The 24,934-nt window shown below is 42.6% G+C and overlaps 1 protein-coding gene across 1 annotated transcript in view; it reads right to left on the reverse strand.

Moving 5' to 3' along the window:
• Nucleotides 1-72: 72 nt before the first annotated feature.
• NXPH2 (neurexophilin 2) overlaps nt 73-24,934 on the reverse strand; it is a 35,359-nt gene continuing 10,497 nt past the window's right edge. The window contains exon 2 of the mRNA XM_048309852.1: nt 73-2,867. Within this exon, the coding sequence (XP_048165809.1) occupies nt 2,124-2,867 (744 nt within the window). The 3' untranslated portion in view covers nt 73-2,123. The remainder of the gene's footprint in view (nt 2,868-24,934) is intronic.

Raw genomic sequence — 24,934 nt, forward strand, 5'->3', positions numbered from 1 at the left:
CCTTAGTTTTACTTTGTGTCTTCATACATGCAACATTTAAAACCAAAAATCAAATAGGCCACAAGCAAGTGCCAGATTTAATAAACTTTCTTTATTTACATACAAATACATGTACACATATGTTCTGTATATGTGCACATATTTAAGTGTATATACAGACATGGTTTCCACATACTCTACAGTAAATAGCATGTAGGGTTTTCTTTTAATTGCCTACAGTGCTGAGTAAAAATACATGGCAATAAAATCATGGCTTACAGCTAAGTTACAAAAGCACCAACCACTGAACTCGTAGCAATAAATCCAAGCTTATGTACAGCTGGGGTGAGGACACGCTATACAGAATACAAAGTAGACCAACTTGTAGGAATTGACAGGAATAGGCAAACTAAAAACATCATTATAGACCAGGAGAGACTGTATGAAATAAGATGAAGGAAAACATTTAGATTATTGATCAAACTAAACCACACATTTAAATTTGTCACCTAAAGAGAAAAACAAATCACCCAGTTACTCGTATATTTTTAACAGAGTAATTTTTTTGTGTGAGTCTTTACCAAGGAAATCAGAATTAATCTCATGAGTGAGTCCTTCCGAGCTGCCCTAGTCACTTGTCTGTGTGCACATCACCAAACAGAGTATTTCAGCAGTGCTTTATTTGAGCTGTGTGTAACTTCTTGAACCCTGTATGTGAGGCTGACTGGAGGACCTGTGATATCGAACTGTCACAAAGGACCAGGGGAGCAAACTGGCAGCAGCAGCAGCAGATCAATACCCAGCGAAAGCACAGGGGATGATGCTGGAAGCTGCGTGGCCAGAGCCAACCACTCCTGACTGTGGTGGGACAACACCTGGTGATGCACAACCACAGCTGGAGCCTCCCTTGCTCTAACTACAGTGTAGGGAGCTGGTTCTGCACGAGGGGAAAGCCTGGCTGAGTGTTTATATTAACAGTTTCAAACCTGCTTTATGAGGTGAAGGTGCATAGATTTTTGTTGTTCTCTCTCTTTGTCATGGCTGATACTTTGACTTAAGGTGTGCAGTGCAGTGCTAAGGGAACAACTGGTGCCAAGAGGGAGAAAGCTGCTTGTTCAGGTATCATCCTTGTGCTGTGATGTGTTTTCCTTGCTGCACTTTAATGCTCAGAGGCTGGATAGCAAAATAGTTGTTTCCTTTGGCTGAAAGCCAGCTCCTGTTAACAGTTCAGACTTCAGAGAATCACAGAATGATTTGGGTTGGAATCTTAAAGATCATCCAGCTCCAACCCCTGCCATGGGCAGGGACACCTTCCACTAGACCAGGTTGACCTAACCAGAGATTATCTTTTTCCAGGGTATTTATATATTCTCCGTTGCTGTAAAACTAATACTGGGGAGTGTGTGTGAATGTGTGAGAGGAATCAAACCCGCTGGTGGGCATGGGAGGAAGGATTGTACGCCACACGTGCACACCTGTGGGGTCTAATAAACTAAAGCTCATTGAGGTCTAATTACATCATTGCATATCCATGGGTAGGAAGTCTGAAGAAGAACTGCTCACTCTTCACTTCAATGAACACCTACAGCTGCTACAACTCATAAAAATGCAGATTTCTTTCCTTTTTTTTCATAGAATTAGCACTTCCTCTCAGTATTTGGACTTGACTACTTGAGCCCTCTGTGTAACATTCTTTATGAAATCAGTGGGAGAGCTGTTTATTTGGAGTTTGAGTATGAGCAGCTTTGAGGCTGCTTCATCATTTGTTTTTTCTATTGTCACCTAAAGTTCCCAATGAGAAACAGGACCTGCTACGTGCTGTCCAGTGCAAGTAGAAGACAACCTCTCTGCCACGGAGTCATTTAAAAAAGTGATTTTCAAGATCAATGTTCATTAAAAACATAATTTTGTTTGATTTTTGTCACGTGCCTGCCTGGCAGTTCCCTTACGAATGATGAGAGAGCTAAAATGCAACGGTCTCGAACGAAAACGATTGTTACATAAACAGCCGGATTAGTTACGATACAGCACAAACACAGCTACAGTTTTTAGAGACTTTTTAACCTGATAGGAAAACATATTCTTCTCCAAAAGGTTAATGGGAACGCTTGTTTTTATCAGTGCTCCCCCAGCCCCAGGCTGGATCAGCCGGAGGACAGGTACGGCGTCTCGCTGTGGTAGTTGTAGTCGGGACAGACCTTCTGCACCAGTTTGTAATCGACGCTGTAGAAAGCGATGTAAATGCAGATGACTTTGAAGGGTTTGGAACACAACCAGGAGACATGGCTTTGGGTCTGCTCTTGGTAGCAGATCTTGGAAGGGTCAAAGTTGCACAAGGCAGTTTTTTTAGCGCGGTCTGTTTTCTCGTACTCGATGCGGCAGTTGAAGGACTTGGACTCCTTGGTCTCCAGCGTGGACTGAGGAGATGGTTCAAACTCGACCACTTTGGAAGGTGGCACCAGGCTGACAGAAACGTTCCCCAGACCCGTGGAGTTATGTCGGAAATAAACGCTGAAGGTCCCATTGCCGTGATCGACGATTTTCCCCGTGATCAGGAGGTTCAGCTTTACAGTTTTGATGTTGGAGTGGAAGTCCCCCCATCCAAACATTTTCTTGAATTTCCCAGTTTTTACTATAGGTCTGCGTTTAGTTCGTGCCAGAGATTCCTGAACCTCCGTGATGTTGGACAACCAATCCCAGAAGTTTTCTATGCTGTCCGAGTAGGACACCTGGCCGTGTTTCAGCACTGGAGATGGCTTAACAAAGAGGCGTAGAGGGTTGATGATCCTGGAATGGACCACGTTGTCAACCAGTGTCTCTGCAGCATCCTTGTCTTCCCAGTCCAGCACATCTGCGGCTTGTACAACCCGAGTGGCGTCACAGAACACCTGCTCCAAAACAGAAAGGGAGAGCTGTGTAAAGGGTGGAAATAAAATGGCCAAAACACAGAAGGAGCCATTAATATTTATTTTTATACCAGCAGGGTCTGAATCAGTCGCCTGGACCACTGTAATGAGTAATTTCTACTGCCCTATGGAAGCTCAAGGATTTTACACAAAATAGCTTATGGAAGATGCAAAAAATCTCAGTAAGAGCCATCCACGGGGACAAATGGATAAACTTCTGGACAGGCTGATGGCTGTGATGTGCAAGAGCAGGCAGGTGCCCCATGTTCACAGATTTGTTAGATGAAAACATGACTGAGGAATGTGGAAACCCCAAAGACCAAAGTGGGCCCTCTGCTAAAAGATGGAGTGAAATATAACAGGATGATTTTCCAGTCCCTTTCTTTTTCTCCCCACTTAACCTTCCAGCTGATTTAGGCTTAAAATCCTGTTCTGTTGGTGTAATTGTGTCCTAAACTGTTCATAGTACATTTGTCTTTCCTGGTGTTGCTTTTTCCATTTGATCCAAACTTAAGTCTGCACGTTTGTGCCCGTAGTTTGACTCAATGAACATGGCCCTATTTTTGGTGTGCTGGTTTCAGCTGCTCAGCTGCCTGTGCTAAGCAAGGCCCAGCCTTCCAGAAGTGCTGAGCACTCCCAGCCACAGAGCACAGCTCAGTTTTAAGATCCATGACAAGGCCAAGCTGAGTCTGCAATCAGAAAGCAAAACCTCCTTTTGGTAGCGACAGAATGGCCTTAAGATTTCAGAGTCAAATACACAGGTCTCAGAAAAATTCCCAACTCAGTGCAGACACACATTTCCCTGGTGTGTTCTTTCTGCCAGAGAAGTCCTGCTGGAAATGCAGAACCCGAGGGCATGATCCAGAGATCAGAAGCAAGATCTGTGTTTCAACAGGCTAGAAATGATCATCTGACTTTTCAGGTCCTTTAAATCTTGAGTAGAAGCTTTGGAGAATGCATTTTCAGGGTTTGTTCTGCTCAGGACTGCCTTACACCATCACCCTAATGTACAAAAGAAAAACTTTTTCAGCTGCAACTATTCCTACAAAGTGTGTGAAGAGAACGAAGAGATGCTTCAAACGGGAAGAAGAAAGAACGCTGTTGTCCTGCCTGTGTCCCCGGTGACCAACGGCTGCTGGCCCTTCCTCCTGGCAAAATGCTGCTCTCGCTTCATCACCGATCCTACAGTGCCAGGATCCAGGTGGTGGATCCCAGTATAACTAATGCAGGGATGGGGTTTCCACTCTCCAGCAGCAACATTGCGGGGTGGAAGTTTGCCTAAAGCAGCCAAAACATGGAGTGCAGACATGGAATGCGTGGGGTGGGATTTTGTGCTTCCTGTCTCATGAGGGAAAACTGCAATGCTGGGCTTGCTTTTCCCTCTGCTCCTGATCCCAAAGGGTCTCCTATGCCTCTGGTTCCTCACAGGGTTCTGTTTTTACAATATTCAGTTGTTATTTCTATAAATTGCAATTTTTCATTTCATCATCTGGCGAAGATTAGAAACTCCAAAGCCCTTAATCTTCACTGGGGCCTGTTCTGCAGCAATAGGCTCCAAACTAGAGCCCCAATCCACAGCCACATGCCCTTCCTGATCACCCCCAATGCAGTAATTAAGATGAAATGTGGAACAGCAGCAACATTCACAGCTTGAATGTTGAAAGGTGACCATCACAATTGCTAATCACAAAATCACAGAATGGTTTGGGTTGTAAGGAATCTTCAAGATCATCCAGTTCCAAATCCCCTGCCATGGGCAGGGACACCTTCCAGCCTGGACTTGAACACTCCCAGGAACCTGTTCCAGTGCCTCATTGCCCTCACAGTAAAGAATTTCTTCCCAATGACTAATCTAAACCTGCCCTCCTTCAGCTTAAGGCCATTCCACTTGTCCCATCACTTATTTTTCACTATAAATAAATCCATGGCGGTGTGGAAAAGCAGTGGCCAGGTGTGTCTCTGCAGAAATACCTTATTTCATTCTTCAGATTAAAAGACAACAGTGATCACTCTCAGCCAGAGACCTTGTATGTCAACTTCCTGCCTCTATCTTATATTTTTTTTTTATGGTTGAGCTACGAACCCGGGGAAATAGGAGATTCTAATGGAAACAGCGACAGATGCTGATCTGTACCAGCCCAAATTGCGCTGTCATAATGATGCTGGGGGAAACATCACTTCTGCTGTGATGGAAAGCTCCTGGTGAAGCTCTGTCATGTTTATGTGTGGTTCTTCAGCCACTCTTAAGCCTGTCACCAGCCCAGGATCAGCTGTGTGATGCTGAGAATGCTGGACATCCCCACTGCCAGGGAAATCACTCCCTTGCTGCAGAGAAGTGACTCTGCTCACATGAAGCAAGAGGAGCTGCATACGGTCACCCACCCCAAATCTGACCTGAGGCCTTAAGAAGCACCAAAAAGAGGCTTTTCTGCTGCCTTTCTAGATTACAGCTGGGCCCAGCGGCCTGGCAGTGCTGGAATACCAGAAACTTTCCTCATTTGCATGACTAAATGAAGTGCTGTTTAAAATGCTAATAACCACTCAAACCATGGGCACCTACAGCTGGTATTGCTGTTAGTAACTGACTCAGAGGGAAAAGTGGTTGGAAATTTTAAGGTGAAATACATAGAAAGGAAGCTGCTTGGTTCACAGGAGATTCTGGCTTTGCTGGTGCCTGCACCCAGCTCTGACTGTCCTCTGGCAAGGGCACAGGAACACCCTCAATTGTCCTCCTGGGCTACTTGTCTTCTGCAATGTTTATTGAAATCTGTGCAATGGCACTTTGGCTTTTCTCCCCTCGCCTTTTACAAAGAGATCCAGGGGACATTGAGTCATGTGCTCAGTGTATGTCTCTTCTGGGGGCTCTCACACCAGATGAGATGGCAGAGCGCTGCTTTCCCAGCGGCGCCTTGCTGAAGGCTCTGATAGGAAAAGAAAAAATATGTGGGTATAAGGTTGGGGATGGCTGAAGGGTGGGAAACATTACACATGCTAAAGCCAGGAGGGTTTGCCACATCAGTAACGTATCAGGGCATGAGTATTTCAAGGCTATGATGGTGAAATCGCAGAGTTGCACCTTGCTAGACTACTGCTACTTTTATTTATGTATGTGTTACACCAAATGAGGTTTACTCATGGGATAATGAAATACAACGCTGAGGCTACAGTGACCTGGGCTATTTCATGTGGCAACAAAACAGCTTTCATAACACAGGAACGTGAAATCATTGATAAATTGAATTATAAGGATGCAATACTCCTGTTTAACGCCCAGACAGCAATCCCTAGGCACTGCAGACAGCTGTACCTTACACTTTGCTTGAGTATTTTTTTCCACCTCTTTTTTTGAAGTATTTTGCAAGGCTGTGGGATTCTCCAGTCTTGCACAGCCTTAATTCTTGACTCTGCTCCATCCTAGTGCTGCCTTGTTTCACTGATTTCAATACAGGGGCGAGATTCAGGAGCTGACAGAGCTATCAGCTCAGACGGCTGCGGGGAAGGGACCTCGTGGCTCAGGGTGGTAAATTGGTTGTGTTTTGCAAATATTCACTAAAAAGGTGTTTAACAAAGAACTGCCTGCTTCTGCTCAGTGCCTGCTGCAGCAGCAGGAGCGAGGGGGCATTGTTCAGAGATGTGAGTAATACCGGTGCTTTTGTAATGTAAAAACCTTTGTGGCATGCAGATTTTTTTCCTCTTTTGAACAAAGCTTTCTGCAATATAAGAGAACCCAACTCCAACACTTGGTTTTCCCAATGCCCTTCCCTTGCTGGCTGCATTTTGCCATTAGTGAGGAAGGGCCGATGGCTTTGTTCAGCTGTTTATTCACATTGCTTAGCAATTTCCGGGCAATAAAAAATCTGTATTAAAAGAATGCAGCACATGCTGGAAAAAACTACTTCTTCAGCATCTTTCCATTTCACTATAATGCATCTTTATAGTGAAAAATATTGCTGGTAGGGTATTTGAAAAATACCAGCTTAGGGAACCTAGTGTATCCATTTAAACAGAGTATCCATTTAAACAGATGGCTATTGCTGGAGTTCTCCTTCGCTGCACCGGTGTTTTCCCATTCCCTCCAAACCATCAATTTCCAGACAGAAATCACCTAACCTTTTTCCCTGTTACAGAGGCTGTAAAATGGCACCCAGTTTTACCCTAAAATTAGCCTGTAGATATTTTCCAGGAAGAAACACAATCTTGGCCCCATCCACAGCATCTTGCTGTTTTGTTTCGCTGCGTAAACGGCGAGAACAGCTCCAATCAGTGCGGTGTGGTTTATATTTATGGAGTTCTAAACTTCAAACCCTCGGTTCTTCCTGTGCCCTCCTCTGACAGATGGTGATTGCTCTTCAAAATCTCCCCCTTCCATGCACGATCCTGACCATGGCAGAGCAGCACAGGGTTAAATAACATTCCCTGTGAGCTGCTTCTGAAAAATGAGCTTACACTGATGAGACACTGGTATCAGTAAATGCTCTATTTTCTTCATTTGCCCAAATTTGGGTTCATTTGGAACTCACTCTCGTGCCTTTCTCTGTTAGGGCAAGGCACTAAATAAAAGCAGGTGTCCCCATGCAAGAGTTAATAGTTCTGGTGCTTTGGGAATTTTATCCAGGTTATTCATCAATCACCAGCAATCATTCCTTTAGCTTCACCCCTGCCAGGAATCATTTAAAAACTCTCAGCAATTAGCTGGGATGAATTGGTCTGTTGGAATAAACAACTCTGAAGCACCATTCTGCTGCACACTGGGAGCTTTTTATCCCACTGCTGGAGAGGAGGGGTACCATCACTCCTCTAGCCTCCAGTTTTACCTGTGAAAAACTCATACTGGGGGAGGATTCCAGTGGTCTCCTCATTCCCTGCTGCTTCCATGCCCAAGTGTCCCATGTGTTTACACTCGTGCCCCCTCTGCAGCAGCACAGGACACTTTTCTGGGTTTCCTGTGCTGATGTGGGAACCTCACAGGCTGTGAGATAACGTGGCCCCATTGAGTGGCTACACAAAAGCCCCAGTTTGAGGGGGGGGTGTGTGGTGGGGAAGAGAAATAACTCTGCTTTTTCTGTTTGAAAATTCAGTGATTTCAACACATTTATCACATTTTAAATAATTTATGTCTTGACAAGGCTTATCAATTTTGCAAAGCACACACATTAACCAGATACAATGATCTCATATTAGCTTTTTCAGCATCTTACACTGGAGCCCAGAAATATTAATAAAAACTCAGCCCATCATCAATTAAATGGAAAAAAACCCATAAAATTGTATTCCATTATAGTCTTTTAGTCTTTTTTTCCCCCAAGAAAATGATGGTAAGTTCTAATAATTCATCACAACAAGCTGAACTTGAACTTTACTGATTATTAAATTTTTTTTTCAAAGATAGAGGCTGTGGAGGGTTTTATGGCTGCAGATGTGATTGCTGTCAGGAATGCTGCGAGGAATTTGGGAGTTAAGCAACATCTGTCAGCAGGACTGTAAAAGAGTGCCATGTTTGTTCCATCCAGGCACAGCCTTATTTTCCAGGATGTTGTGGAGTTGCTTTGCAATGAAGCAAAAAGGCCAAGTTGGATGTGGCTTGGAGCAATCTGGTCTGGTGGAAGGCATCCCTGCCCATCCATGGCAGGGGGTTGGAATGAGATGAGCTTTAAGGTCCCTTCCCACCCAAACCCTTCTGTGATTCTATAATCCACAGAGCACTGAGCTGCTGGTGGGTGGTGGGATGTGAATATCCAGAAGAGAGGCTGAACCTTGTAACTGAGGGTGCCCCCACTCCTCAGGCACCCAAAATGCCTTTCTAGGTTCTACAGCCTGCCCCTTGCTAAACTGTAAATAAATAAACACCAGCAGGTTCTTGTGCCTGGTTTTCTCTCTCCTGGGGCAATGATTGACTCTTTAAAACACTCTGGTGCAAAGATGAAATTAAGTCAGAAATTCAGAGTTCACTTGCTTGATTTCTGTCTCATTTTGAAACAGATGAGAAAGAGGGACTGTGGAGTTCAGCATGCCAAATCCAGCAAAGATATCCCATTATGGGGGGAAAATGCAGAGCAGGGAGTCGGGGATACTGATCTCTAGCTGGACAGTAGCAGAGTACTCAGACTGCTCAAAGTCCCCCAGACAAGTTAGGGGGAAAAGTTTTAAAGGCTATTGCAACTTTCTTTCACTCGTAAAAGGTGGTCAGAAATCCCCTGTTCAATAACTAATAGACTTGGATGATTTTAACAATTTTACCCTGCCTTGTGTAGTTAAAACTACAATGATAAGATGTTTCAGCAGGAAAGAAAGCCTTCATGACTGAACCTTGCAGCCCCATTACATTTTCTGCTTGTAAATAGAATCATTGAATCATTAAGGTTGGAAAAGACCTCTGAGATCATGGAGTACAACCTATGACCGAACATCACCTTTTCAACCAGACCATGGCACTGAGTGCCACGTCCAGGCTTTCCTTAAACACCTCCAAGGATGGTGACTCCACCACCTCTCTGGGCAGCCCACTCCGGTGTCTAATCACAATTTCTGTGAAGAAATTCCTCCAAATGTCCAACCTTAACCTCCCCTGGCACAGCTTAAGACTGTGTCCTCTTGTCCTGTCCCTTGTTCCCAGGGAGCAGAGCCTGACCCACAGAGCCTCCTTTTCTGTAGCTCTGTTCCCTTCCCTGGACACACTCCAGCCCCTCACTGTCCTTCCTGAATTGAGGGGCCCAGAAATGGACACAGCACTCAAGGTCTGGCCTCACCAGTGCCCAGTCCAGAGGCAGAAGCACTGCCCTGGTCCTGCTGGCCACACCATTCCTGTCACATGCCAGGTGCTATTGGCCACCTGGACACACCTGGACTCATGTTCAGCCAGACAGGACCACTGAAAGGGGCTTTGCTATTCCTCCTCAAACCATCTGAGGGAGAAAGGTCTCCGTCTACACCTGCATCTACCTAAAGGCCAGGGAAGGTACAGATAGAAATCTTTAGTTGAATGAGAATATGAGGGGATAACATCCAAATAACCCACAGACAAAAATACAAAACTAAAAGGGGTATGTTGGGAGAAATTTTCAATACCTGATACAATTTCATTGCATGTTTTTTAAACAAAATTGATACTTCAAACTCAGTATATCATATTTTACAGGGAAAAAAATCCCCACTTTAAAATTCTCCAATTTGTGCAAGCAAACAAAATAGTGTTTTACTATAACAGCACTTTGGTAAAGAAACAAAACTGGGAGGAAGAAGCAGCAGAAGAAAAGAGTGAAAATTAAAAATAAAGCCTGCAAAGACTTCCTATTTCAAAAATATGCCTTTTTCACAACCCTGACAAGTAGTTTTAGGTTATCTGAAGTGTTCCCTCCAGCCGCAATTGGATAAATTGCTTAGAGCATAGATAGCTTTTAAATTACATCCATGCATTGAATTGATCTACCTTTTTGCTGAGAGAACAGAAAATTTGTTCTGAGAAATGTTTCTTGCCAAAAAATGTGCAGCAATTCTCATCTTGAAGACTTCAACTCTGTGTTTTTTTCCCCCCATTAAATCTAAATTAGAGATCTTTGAGATAAAAATTAGGTCTCTTATTTGTACGTTTGTAGGGGAACAACGCTTAAAGTTTTTTCTTAAATATCACTTAATAGTTTTAGTTCTTCACTATATATGAAGCATCCATTCTTGAAGGGTGGTGAAGTAACAGAAATGTAAACCTTTCTGTGAAGGGTCTGAAAAATCTTGTATAAAAATATCTCATTGTGATACAGTAGATAAAGCTTAGATTATTATTATATTAGCACCATATAACCCCGCTGATTCTCAAGTGGTTTTTTTCAGTCACTCTGGGCATTTTCTTGAAATTCAGGCTGAATTCTCATAATCTATTTCACACTGAACTTCACTGGTGCTATGGCCACATGCATTTTCTTATGGGGCTGAGACTTGTTCTTTTAAGGGGGAGATCTGGCATTTAGTTATTTTTAGCAGACATTTAAAAGATGATCCTATTCACCTGGAAACCCTGTGAGATGGGCCAGGTGTTTTCAATCTACACTGAAGTTGTGCTGCTTGCAAGTGCAGCTCATGGAGTCATTTAGGTTGGAAAAGACTGTAAAGATCATCGAGTCCAACCATTGATCCAGCACTGCTAAGTCCCACTAAACCCTGTCCCTAAAAACCAGGTGAGCTTGCAGGACCAAACCCCAACCCAGCCTCCTCTTCCCACAAAGGGAAGCAGGAACACTCAGCCCCTCTGCCATGCCGGCACCTGCCCACCAGCCGTCTGCTGAACTTTACAGTTAATAATTTCCCTCCTGCTTATTTCCTTAATGCCTGGGAGACTTCGCTTTATGTTTGCCGGGATCAGTTCATTAAAATACTAATTTCAAGCGGTAATTATCTGTGTGCGAGCGCTGCTGGTGGAACCGCTGCTAGCGCTGATACGCTCTCAGCTGCAGGAGACTTCACAGATGCTCAGGTCCCTGGAAGCTCCGGGCAGGAGTCACCGTGGTGCTCAGCTGGAGGCTGGCTGGCAGGGATTTTGGCAGGGGGAAATGTTTTAAGAATTATAGTTAACTCTGAAGGCTGTTTTGCGTGGCAGGGCAAGTGCGTGAACAGAAAACTGCTGTATCTGTTAGAAATGAACCTGACTTTACTGAAGTTGTCATGAGATTTTGTATGCCTTGTAAAGTTTAAATTAAAAATCAATTATGGAAGAGCCCTTAATCTCCTCTCTGGAGTTGATTCATGTTTGGATGCGAACTCTGAGACCCCGATGACCTCCCTCAGTGCTAAATGCGACACAGCAAAGGCTGTTTTTTCTCTCTCCCCACTCATGTGCCATTACTCAATTTTTTACTGCATTATGAAAAGGAGAGTTTTAATAATCGAGCCAGATTAAAAGAATGAAAGGATGCTTCTGACGAGTTAGAAACAGAGAGAAGCTGTGCATTTCTAACAGATTTCAAGCTCTGTATTATTACAACGCGTAAGAGATGATTAACAAAGAAAAATATTACAGTTATCTACTCCCTTTGAGAGCTTAACTAATGAACCTCTACCAGCTGCTCTTGAAAAATCAGTAACACTATCACTATCAATTTCAAGACAAAGCACAGCTGACAGATGTTTGAAGTGATAAATCAGGCTGCACAAGGATTAAAATAACAAGCCCCAAATGGCCTTTAAAAGACAAAGGTGCTGCAGTGAACTATTTTCAGCCACTTTGGATTCTGTCAAAAGTTAGATCACTGATACAATTATCTTGCAAAACAGTAATGACCAAATTAATATGTTATGAAAAATCTAACAATGGTGATACTTGAGCCAGGCTTTTGAAAAGAACAGGTTTGATAGTCATTTGTGCTTTTAATGGCAGAACTGAGAATGCCGTGCTTCCCTGAATACTACTTCTGGGAATGAGTGATGAAGCATAAAATGTAACTGAATGGCATTTTTGTACATTTTAATTAATCTTTTTTTAAAGCAAGAAGTTACATTTTAATAGGTAATGAACACCATTATTTAAATCAAGCACAAGATTTTTGTGTTGCTTCACTGCAGGCTGCATTTTCTAACAACCTGCCAGTGACGTGATGAAGATAAAGATCCCATTCCTGGAGAACAGCCTGTGTGCTTCCAAACTCCACTGCCTTTAAAGAGAGATGACTGTAGCCAGGGGAGAGTGACCAGAAACAAATCTCAAGTTTCTGGCCTTTGCCTCAGCTTTCACAGTGTGTATTGTCGGAGGGTGCATTTCCTCGCTGAGGGTTGGGGAGGAAATGCTCTGTTTAAAGCATGAAAAGGTATTTTTCTGGCACCACTCTTGGCTCAGGCAGGGTCACCACAGAGCCCAGCATGGAAAGCTCCCAGTGGAAAAGAGCTGCCCTAAGTGCTTTCAGCACTGACATCCCAGGAAAGCTGTGGTCACCCCAAGTTCCTGGGCAAGCTCCTGCTAAAGAACCAGTTAACAGGGGTTATCCAGTGACTCTTGAATTCCTCCTGAGTCCTCCTGCTGTTTGAAGGAAGTGTGTGGGTGTATCCAAGAGTCCATCAGCTGAGCAGAGGAGATTGACTAATAGTCTCAGGTTAAAAGCTCTCTTCCAGAGAACACTTTTGTTCTTTTCTTCAGGGATGATGTTTCTTGCTGGAAATCCTGCTGCCCACGTGTGCTTTCGTTAACGCACCCTGAGCGGCACAGTCAGACCCGAGCTCTCTGGGAGCTGCTCTGTGCATTCATGGCATCTCCCTAAGAAAAATATTTCTGCTTAAAAGCTTTGTGACAGAAACACGTGGGAAGTGCAGGAGCAGGCTGGATTGGTACTGACACAGAGGAACAGGGAGACCCACTGCTGCTCAAACAGCGCCTGATGTTGCGGATCAGGCTGCCCAGGGCGCGCAGCAGAGCAAACCACGGGGCCAAGGCTGCTTTGGAAATGCAGCCCAGGAGTGCGAGGGTCACACACGGGGGAGAAGCTCCTCCACATCTTTTCAGTAAGATGAAGGCCCAGGAAAAGCCTGGAGGTGAGCACCACCCCAGGACTGCACCAAAACCCTTGCTGGGCAAGCCTTCCCCCACCTGCTCCAGACGGCAGCACAAGTTTGGGATGAAGACCAGGCTGAGGGTTGTCTTCCTGCCCACCACGCAGCCAGTGTGGAAGCTGGAGCTGTGCTGGAGCTGCCTGTTTCCACGCCTGCTCACAGCTTGTGTCCTCCCCACTGAATGCATGGAAGGCCACAGCAGTTTTCTAAATTAAATTAAAATTCTTTTTCCTTTTCAAACCACTTAGCATGAGGTAGCACACTGGGGCACTTGGAGGTATTTCACTGCTGCCTACACACACGCATGCATGCTGCTTTCCTAAATGAATTACTCTCTTAAAGAAGAGAAAATCATTGACCGAGGCTGCCCGATTATTAAGTTTTAAGGTGAAACAATATTAGCTTTTGCCTGGCAGGAGCCAGCCACGCCTGCAGCCATTGTGTTCTTCATAACAGTGACTTCATACTGTAAGGTCCTATTGAAACACAATTTTAATCCTTTTTAATTCATTCAGCCATTTTTTTTTTGTCCACAAGAAGAGGAAAATCAGAATTCCTTTTCGGAAAAAACAAAATGACAGGTTTGAGACACTTTGAAAATGACAAGGTTCAAATCTGAAATCCAGTCACACCATGTAAATTTTAACAGGGCTTAATTAGAAGTTGGTCAGTCATCTGCCCTGATACAATAAATCCATGAGTTGTGTTTAACAAAGGAAGATGAGTTTGACACCTAGTTCGCCTGGAAGAATGTCACAACATGTGCCTGGTTTGTTCCCTTGCAGGAATTTACCAAGATAATTAATATCTAAGATCTTTGTAAATGCACTGTAAGAACACAAAGAGGATCTGAAGACAGAAGGGCTTAGATCAGATGAAAATGTTATATTCTAGCACAATAGGAGTTAATACAAATTTCTGTAATTTGCATGCAGAAATATAATTTCAAACCTATTTGCTCCACATCTGTATCAAACAAGAAGGGAGCACATTCAACACATCTTTACATCTTCCAATCTTTCACTGTGAATTACATTGCACATAACCCCAAGTATTAATTTAGTCTCATTCCATGACGCATTTGATGTATTCCAATTGGCATATAAAGAATAACATTTCCAGGTTGTGTAAAAGAACTGCACTAGCAGGGTGCTGGCAGTTGGTGAAACAAGCCCTGACAGCAGATAAATCATCTGGGGGGGCTGGGGGCGAGGGCAATGGCACTTTAGCATGTTGCTTTTACAGCACTCGTGTCTGAAACATACACCCCCAAAAATGTACAGCCCCAGAAACAGGGCAGGAGGAAGTGTTCTCTTCGGAGGCACACTAAGGTGTTTTACAGGAAAGGCTGTATAAAAGCATAACCTGAGAAAGTCTTCCCTGTGTTAGCACAAATAATGCAAACTGGAATGCAAATATCAGTGGATCCAGCCAGCTGGATCCCAAACCTGAAAAATCCCCAAAGGGCTGAACCTGAGGTCAGTTTAGGTAAGCACTCAAGTGAGAAATCTCAGCTCTGTTGGCTTGTTTAGCTTCACTTACAGCAGACTTTTTTTCCCCCCAAAGTTTAGCTAATCATAGAATCACAAAATGGTTTGGATTGGAAGGGACGTTAAAGATCATCTTGTTCCAACCCCGTGCCATGGGCAGGGACACCTTCAGCCAGGAAGGTTCCATGGATACTCCTGTCCACATTCCCTAACAACCCCTTTGACTGTTCCCTGCTCCAGGACTTGACCATGCACAAAACCAAAGTGTTCCTTTCTTTTGTGGCTATTCTTTTTTTCAGTTGACCACAGTCTTGCCCTCCCTGGCAAATAATGAATTTGCTTCCAAAACAGACTTTGCTAATTTAAGATTAACTCGGAAAACTACCTCTCTGTAGCAGTCAGTTCTCACTACTATTTAAAAAGCTGAATAAACCAGTTCAGAAGGACCCATAATTGCTAATAAGACTTATGGTCACCGCTTAATTCACACATTGACTGAACAGGACAAGGCGAGGTGTTTTTCACTAAATTGTCACATTCTGAGTCTGTATAAGAAACCAAAGCACTGGTCATGCACAGGTTTGGGAATGAGTGTTAACAAGTGCCCTGAATAATCTCAAACCCCAAACATACAGGGGTTAGGAAGAGCAGGTTTTTAGAACGAGAGATGTGAGATGCGAGCTGATAAAGAGAAGCTACAAGAACCGGTGATGTGTAAGTGATGCCAGGCTTCAAAAGTCACGCAATCCTTCCTGTGTCTAATGTGTGTTTTCCCACAGATTGTGGAGATCAAAGAAGGAAACAAATCTAAATGTAACTGCCTAGACCAAAGCTGGTAATAAGTGTATGACAGACATAAAAGCAACTCTGCTGTAAATGTTTTAAACTGTCTCCTGTGGATACAAAAGGTGGTTCTACAGGGACAGGAGGTAATTCCCTGTATTAAAATTTAATGTGTTGCCCTATGTGATCAATTACAAAGCTATAAATATGTATGTGCGTGACTGAATCAGTAATAAAAGTGTGATTTTATAAGTCTCTGAGTCTCCATGATCAGGCCAATAAACTTGTTACATCAAATTACATTGCACCTTCTGATAGCTACAGAAGTGCCAGTTCTTGTGATGAACCATTTCAGGAAGGGCTTGTTTGTCTGTCCTACCTGCCTGCAAGGCTGCAGGGATAAGGATAAATGGAGCACAGCCCTGTGCCACTTCCCTGTGTGCCTGGATCAGCCACTGGTGCAAACCTAATCTGGACCAGTCACCACCATCAAATTCACCAGAGTATAAGCAAAGTAGTCTGCTACAGATTTTGGCTCAGAAATTGGTAAATATTGGTTTCCCTGTTCTACTTAGCTGGGTTTGAGGCTGGGAACGTTCCAGCTCCTGTTTGAGGCATTGTAGCTTCTCCTGTCCACAAGCCATGTGTGGAGGAGCAGCAGGATGGCTGTGCTCAATGAGAAACGAGGATTGCTATCACCTACCTTCAGGGAACAAGGAGCTCAATTATGTTACTTCACTGAACAGAGTTAGTATTTCCAGATCCCGGTCCAGAAAAGGATCTCAGCAGATCTCCTTCCAGCCAGCAAAGTGCAACACCTCATTAGTGCAGATAAGTTGTATGTCCTATAAGATGAGCTCTGGTTCAACTTTGCTTGAAATTCTGCAAAAATTCAGACAGCTGCATATGGATCAAAATGTCCAAAACCTTCTGATGTGCAGTTCATTGCTGCTCAATGCTTGTGACGAGATGTCTTCTCTGGAGTGACAACAACATGCTTCACTTCGCTGCTTTTCCTCATCTCCATGGTCAGTACATGGGATAAACAGGTTGGAGTGGGGAGGAAGGGTCACTATGCTGCTGGTTTGCTCCTCTCTCTGGTTCGGGATGCCACTTCCCTGGCCTCGTAGCCAGGCTGTGATGCTCCCACCACTGTGTGGAAGTGTGGAAGTACTAAAAGGTCAGATCAGGTCTGATGGTCTACGTTTAGAGAAGTAGTTAATTTCCTGTACAATAAGTCCAAAGCTAAACACACTATACCCATGTCATTTTTCTGTAAAAAAGTCTTGCATTTTGCATGACTGTACATGGAAAATATTCCCTACCAGAAGTCAGACCCGTGCAGACACCCATGAGTTTCAGTAGGAAGTAACAGGGAAGCACAGCGGCTGCAGGTTTAACTTCCCCTGTCTGACAGCTACAGGTTAGGAACACACAAATAACTGAGGGGTGTGGATGTGGCAAAAGTGAATTGTAGCACCAGGGAGGCCTGAGAGAATATCCTCTGTTGCAGAGAATGGCAAACCACTGCCTTTGGCTTTAATGGTTTATAACATGTGATAATTGAATGAACAAGATACATGCTTTTATTGCTCTACTTATGGCTCCAACAGAGCATCTCTTCTTTTTTTTTTATCCTGTGGCTAATATTACAATTAACTTTGGTATATGGTCTGAGAATTGATAAAAAACCCTTCTCAGCTGTTCCCCACAAAATACTTCTTACAGAACCATTCCTTTCCCGATTCCCTTCATGCCTATATTATTTACAGAGCAAAAAACCAGAGGGAATCAAATCACACAACCTACAAAAAGAGTGGCAAGCAGGGCCTTACTTGCTCCCAGTGGTGAAGAAATGTAGTGTTAAGACTTGAGACTCATTTCCAATTTTCTGTGTTCTACCATGGTCTCTAAACAGCGCATTATCTCACACACCAGATGTGCACTTGTATCTAGGAAGTACAGGGTGTGATAAGTATGGAATTTCAGCCCTATTTCTTCTTTTATGTTTTAAGTCAAATCCTTATACTGATTTTAATTTAGGTTTTTTTGTTTTTTGTGTGCTTTGTGGGGTGGGAGAGAAGTGGGGAGTTTGATGTTCAATTATAGAAATGGAAAAAGGAATCATGCGGGACTCAGTATTTTAACTCAACAACACAATAAAATCAACATCCACACCTCTAATTTTATTTAAATTGGTGTAAAATTAAGAGTATAGAAACAACTTAAGCTGTTGTGATTAACTCCACTTAAGTGGAATTTGCCCACAAGTCAGCTGTCCCTTGGCTGACACAAGCTGCATCTGGAACTGAAATAAAATGGAGAGATCTTGACAGATATTTGAACCACTGTCAAGCGCTATTCTGAAAATACTACTTGGATATTAAGTAATTACAATAAATGTTACTCTTATGGTACTAAGAAGTTTATTATTATTCTTATTATATTATTATAATAACAAAAATATCATAATGACATAAATAATATCATAATGACAATGATAATAATACTGTTCTGTCTCAGCTGAGAGGTGGGACCTCATGAAGGAGTCAAATGGTGTTGCAAATGCACGTTTTTCATGTGTGAGTAGCCATCCTGGAAATAAAGGACATAAAACTTTGCACCAGGGTGAATACAAGACCTGGATCCAGCATGCTAATTTTCTGGGATGTTAATAGTATTTGGGAGCTGGAAGGTGGAATATCAGCCCAAGGGAAAAGAGAGGCCACAGAGGGAGAAAATTAGTTTTTTTCTTCAAGGGACATTTTTGCCTTGCTGTTCCTCCAGAAAGGTTCCTGTGTCTGCCAGGAGTCACAGAGCACTCTTTGGATTCCAAGAAAGGTTTCTGTGGGCTTTGACAACACCTGAACAGCACCGTGGTGCAGTTGTTCCCTGGGTGTGAGCGTGGCTTCTGTGGTATCTGACAAGATTTGGTTCCTCACAGGATCAAATGGCTGCTCACCTCTAAGGGAGCCGAGCCTGACATGCAGTGCTTGCAGTCATCCACAAACAAATGAGCTAATTAAATTTTTTTTTTTGTGCTCTGGTATACTGCATAGTCCAATTAAGTTGCTAAGCCAATCATCTTGAAATAAATCAACCATATTGTTACATAATTCTTTTTAACAAACAGAGACATCATTATATGAACTAGGTTTTAAGGGTGCCAGATGCTCCTAAACAGGGAGTCTAATTTATTTTGTTGATTTTAAGAAGCAACCCATTCATGTGTGATAGCTTTTGTCATCCAAAATGCTAATTCTTGTCTGAGTTTAAAGTGTATTTCTGCCTTTCTCATCCATAAATGAGAGCACAGAAGAGCTAAATATGGACCCTCTTTAATTACCCCTCATACAATCACATAAAAATCTTGTCCCAAAACACTGAATAAATGTCCTTTTAAACACAGCTAATAGAACTGCGATAGAAAAGAGGCCAAAACCACTTCTCAAAATTATTGCACCCAACATGAAGAAAAAACATCTGATCTCTGAAAACAAAGGTTTTGCTGAAGAAAGAGCACTTGCTGAAACATTAGCACTGTGTAATGGGAAAAAAGGGATGGATTGGGTTCCTGGGAAGCCCATGGTGTGCCCAGTAATTACGTTCAACCTTAGAGCAGAACAGAGCAGAGCAGCCTGGCAGAGGGCTCAGAGGCTCTGGCAGACTGGGAAACCTCATTCCCTCTGCAAAAAAAAAAAAAAAAGATTATGTGCTTTCGATTTGATTAACGTTTCAAGGATACTATTAAGGGAGACGGGCAGCAGAGATGTTCCCTTCCAACACTGCCAGTGAGGCAGGCTCCTCCCGAGGAGAGCAGAATGCACACATCCAACCTGGTAATCAAGCAAGCCTCTTTTTATCTTTTTGCCCTTGGTTAATGCTTCTTTTTCTCCCAGAGAGATTATAGGAAACAAACAAAAAAAAAAGTGTTGGTTGTTTTTCTGATACATTCATTGGAGGGTTGAGTGAGTCACACAGAAGTCAAGGTATGCAAAGCAGCTTTGGTGGCAGCCCTCTCTTAACCCACCTCTGAGGGTTTCCTGAAGAAATTGCTCTGGACCATTAATAACCTGCCCCCTCAGAGATGCACAACAGCACTGACAGGAAAGAAATGGGGATTACTGAATATCTTCTGTGCACCTGTGCTTACCATTCTGATTTGTTCCTGTTTATTTTGGACCACAACAAAACAGCCTTGCTTGGTATTTTCACTTGGCCAGTGATGATTGAAAGTGATTTCTCTGGATAAAAGCTGAAGAAAAAACCCCCGTGGTTTCCATTTGGACATCAGAAGGTTGATGTGTTTTGCTGTCACATTCTATTTTTAAATGCATGACACTGCACAGGTGTTCAGACTCCAAATCCTTAGCAAAATCTGTCATCTCTCTGCAGCTTGTCACTACATCAGCTCACAGACTGAGGGGAGAACAAAGTTCCTGTATGGCAGAAAACTGCAAGCGCTCGATGACTGTGGTTAATGATAATTTCTTTCCATAGCTGAAAAATATCCCTACATTTGATAAGTTTTCAGGTGTTGTAACTGCTTTGAGGTTCATCTCAAATTATTTTTCTACAAGCCCTGAATGTGTAAGACACAAACTAACAGACTAAAAATGTGAATCATTTTTGCAGGAGCAAAAGTTGTTAGTCTGAGTCGAAAAACAGGCTGGAGTTTTACCTCTGTGCTTGCTCTCCATAAAACTCTGAGTGAATTCAGAAGGATGTGACTTACAAAGAATTACAAATCTTCTTCCCAGGTCTGCCTTACGCATATATTATTTCTTTATCTGTGGGCACTGCTAAAATGTAACATAGAAAAGAATTTAATAATCAGTATTTTAAGAAAACCATTCTTGAGTTTTTACTCAGAAAAAAATGGGGCTAACCCACACTAATGCTGTTCTTGAAATGTTTGTTGAAGCTTATACACTGCTAACATAGAACAGTATCCCACATTCAAACTGTACAGAAAGGTGGGGAATGAAGCAGCTCTTACAGCACTACCCCAGAGTCATCAAGCAAGTGCACATTGCTGCCCCACCCTGGGCACCCTTGTCCACAAGGAACATTTCCTTCTGCCTCTGTGGGGCAATTCCCTGTTGATATTGGAAGACCAAACTCAAGACCTACTCTCTAAGTAAAGCTCAGATTTCCTAAAGAGACATGAAGTGAACCATCCATGTCCTTCTAGCTAAATTAAGAGACAAAATTTTGAATGAAAACTATTCCTTTGCATATGATTATTTAAATTTTGGCTTGATGATCATTTAGCATCCATTACTAAACAAAACCAACGGTGCCTGTCTCAGTGATATCATATTGAACTCCAAGGAATCCATTTGGCTCTTGCACAACTAATTCAAGTCCTCTGAAGTTTTATTCTATTCCCTACGCGACTCTTACTATCAGAGAGAGCAGGGAATTGGGGTCCCCTGAGCAATCTGAACCCAAACATGGCAGGGAGGGATGGCTGGGTGTCATTCAAATGTGCCCAAAGAACCAGTTGATGTGATTGTGGGGCTGTTCACTATCAGGTTTGAAAGGTTTTGAAGTCTGGGGGAGGGCCCTGACAGCCAGGAAAGACCCCAAATACAGTGACTGTTTTCAAAAAGGCTAAAAACAATCAGGGAGATTACCAGCTGCTCAGACTCGCTTCAGCCCCGTGGGAAATCATGGAGCACATCCTTTCTAAAGTCCTATGTGGTAAGAAAGGGGAAGATGATGACTGGGAATAAACAGCATAGATTTACCACAGATTTACTAAATTTACTGTGATTGACTAAACTGGTTGCCAAATATTTATCAAAAAAATCTGTGGATGAGGAGAGAGCAGAGGAATGTCGCCTACTTTGTCTGGGTTTTTGACACAGCCTCCTAAGCACTTCTGCCGCCAAGTTGGGATGTTGCTGCCTTCATGAGGGGATGACTGAGTGAAAAGCAGCTGGCCTGAGGCTCAGAAGGCAGTGGTTAATGAGTCACACTCTAAGCAGACATCAGGAGGAAAGGGGGTCCTGTTCTTCTGTAAGACTGCGGACTGAATTCACAGATGGACTTTGAATCACTGCTCATAATCACTATCACTACTGAAAAGATTTGACGTAGTTACTGGAAATCACAGTATAACAGAATAACTCCCCCTGGAAACTAATCTTCCCAAAGAAGATTTAAACAATCTTGTTTGCTTCCGATTTCGTTAAGAAGTTATTTTCAAAATATATTGTTGACAGTTGTTGATGTTGGACCAAAGGTGATTATATGAACTATAGGCTTTGACTGGCAGCACATAATTAAATTTAGCAATTTTTTCCCCTTGTTTCTAATGTACACATTCCTTGACACAAGTCATACTTGTACTGCGTGGTAAATTTAAAGGACAGCGTTCACCTGCTAACTTCCCAGGATGTGTCCTACATATACGTACTGAATATGTCACAGGATGAGATGTTCTTCCTTGCTTGGCAACACAGCCAGGACTGCTTCCTATTTGAGTTGTCAGGAGGACAGTGCACTTCTGGAATAGATGGCTCAAAAGCATTTTGAATAAAACAGAATATTTTCTTGCCTGGTAGGTTTCAAAATGTCACAGAGCAGACATACAATTAGCACCATGTGAAAGAAGAATTGAATCTCAAAGGTTAACTTATGAGATTTGTATTTATATTTTAAAAGATTAAAAATTATTTTAACCCTGTGATCTCCTGGGTTAATCTTTCACCCTACACTTGGATGTAGCACGTGCAGACCTCATTGCTTCCAGGATTATGACACACCACAGAGGGGGCTCAACCAGTTGGCCCCAGAACTGAGACCACATCACAAGATTAGCAACCAGATCAGAAAAAGAGAGACAATTATGGGCTTTTATGAGTTACATCAATCATCTGGATGTATTCACATTGTCTTACAAAAGATTAATAGATATATAGAACATTAATATACTTTTACGGCAGTGTAATTTATAAAAGGGAAAAAAACTTTTAGGAAAAGCTGTGATGCAATCTACTATTAATATTTTGCTGAGGGGGATGAGACTGTTCAACCACTCACCTTGCAAACACTACTTAAAATTGACTAAGTACGGCCTAGGAAGGTTATTCTGTATCTTATCCTCCAGGGTCAATAATTCTATACTTGGAGCCTTCTCTGAACTGATTTGTCTATATTTCAGATAGGAACACACTTTGATGTTCCTAACCAAATTGGTGCATTTCCCCCACACATTTATTGTTCTTATTTCTAACTGCTGAAAGAAAAACTAGCACCTTCTCCAGCTCTTAATGGAAAGCTTATCTATTAAAGATGATGACTTATATGAGAAAAGGTGGTGGTTCCAGGCAAAAGCACTATTTTACAGACTACTCTAAATGTATTTCTTTCAGTAATAGGAAATTTGAAGCAATATCAGGTTTATATCAACAGAACATGTGATTCTTTAATAGCATATTTCAACAGCTTTTCTTACACACTGACAGCTACAAAGGTTGTCACTGCTTGCAAAGAAACGTCTCCCTTGGGAATATGTGGGGTATTTCTTTAATAGGAAATTAGAGACTGAGCAAAACATTTAGGTGTACAGTCTGTTTATCTGTATTTCCTGCTGTTATTTTTCTTTTCAGACACCATCAATTTTACTCAGAGCACTGATACCCCTGAAGAGCTTGCAATGGAAATAATTCATTGGAGAGACTGGTAATGTTGTCCCTGAGCTCTGAGCTGACCAAAACCTCCCAGCTGTATTCATCCTGCTTTCTGGGCTTGTGCTTGTGAGCTCATGCATGGTGCTAATACAGTCACGTAGTTCACATCTTCAGAATATCCAGAGAGCACACACAGTGTCCCATTCTCATGGGCTGGCTGCACATGTCCAGGAAAAACCCAACCTGTGCACATCACAGGACCATAAAAAAAAATTTGGCAGTAAAAGCATCACAATTTGAAGTAGAAAAAATATTCCAAGAGAATTAGTCAGAATATAATGCCTTCCTCCTGAATCTAGCCCATTTTCTTAACCTGAGAAATTGCCAAATCTCCAAGACTCTTCTGTGTTAGGGTTAAAAGATACTGTCTAAGCAAATTGGGTCAGCACATATCTTTCCAGTAAGATATTCTGTGAAAACCAACAGTAAAGAGGCAAGAAGAAAAAAAAAAAAAAAGTAAATTACTCCAAACAGTCAGAATCAGTAGAAAAGATCAATAAAGAGGCAAAACTTGCGGTGACTCACAGTGCTAATGTTGCAGTTCTTTGAGGAAAAGGTCCCCAGGAACAGGCAAATAATGCAGCCTGAACAAAGTGTCTCAAGAGTGACAGAAAAGAAGATAGCTAAGCATAAAGGGAAGGAACTAAGAAAACTTTGTGCATAGTATTAGGAAAAACGAAACAATATGATACCATCAGCTGTGATATTTCCTAGGAATTATCATGGGACCTTCTAAAAAAAACACTAAGAAAATATACTAGGAAGTGCTCACGATCAGCAGTCCTACATCACAGGAAGATACTGGGTAGCTTTTCCAGGTATCCATCTGATAAGGAGAACAACAAAAGCAGGGAGAGTTTGACAGACAGCAGATGCAGCTCCTCCCCAGTTTCATAACTGGTGCCTAAATCTATAATCTCTAAAATCACACAGTAAGACACATGACCCAAGTAGTCCTTACATTTTAAGACTGTAAATTCCCTTTGGTTTAAGGGCAGACCTCACCAAGCACCCAAGCTTCTAATCCATGTATGGGCTCTCCCAGGACACAAGCCCAGGCATTCCTTCCTTGATTTCTGTTGAAGGATCCAATCCAGGATGTGGTTTTCACACACTTTTGGCTAAGGTTGCAAAATGAGGACAAAAACGCTTGCAGTGATGCTCCCACCACTTTTTATTTTCTAGTGTCTCTTTGCAGAAGCAAGAACATCCTCAGGTAGGCGAGGAAAAGTCACTTTCCTGCTCTCACTGAATTTGTATATATTCCACCTCCCACCAAAACAAATGAACAAATTTGTACCTATTGTGTCTTTTCAAAAGGTAGATCCAAGCAGGTTTCAGTTCTGTTGAGGGCAGGGACTGAGCACCTGCTGTACAACACTGTCTCTCCTGATAAATTTGATACTGTCTTGAGACATCCAGGCTCACTTTCCCTTCTGCCATCCTAATTAGGGGATGAGCACCGACTTATCTGCACAGAGAGAATGGAGATACCACCTGTTTATTCATTAGCCATTAAAAGCTGTTCTACCTTAAGCCACCCAACTAC

The sequence above is a fragment of the Corvus hawaiiensis genome, chromosome 7 (genome assembly GCF_020740725.1).
Source record: "Corvus hawaiiensis isolate bCorHaw1 chromosome 7, bCorHaw1.pri.cur, whole genome shotgun sequence".
NCBI lineage: Eukaryota > Metazoa > Chordata > Aves > Passeriformes > Corvidae > Corvus > Corvus hawaiiensis.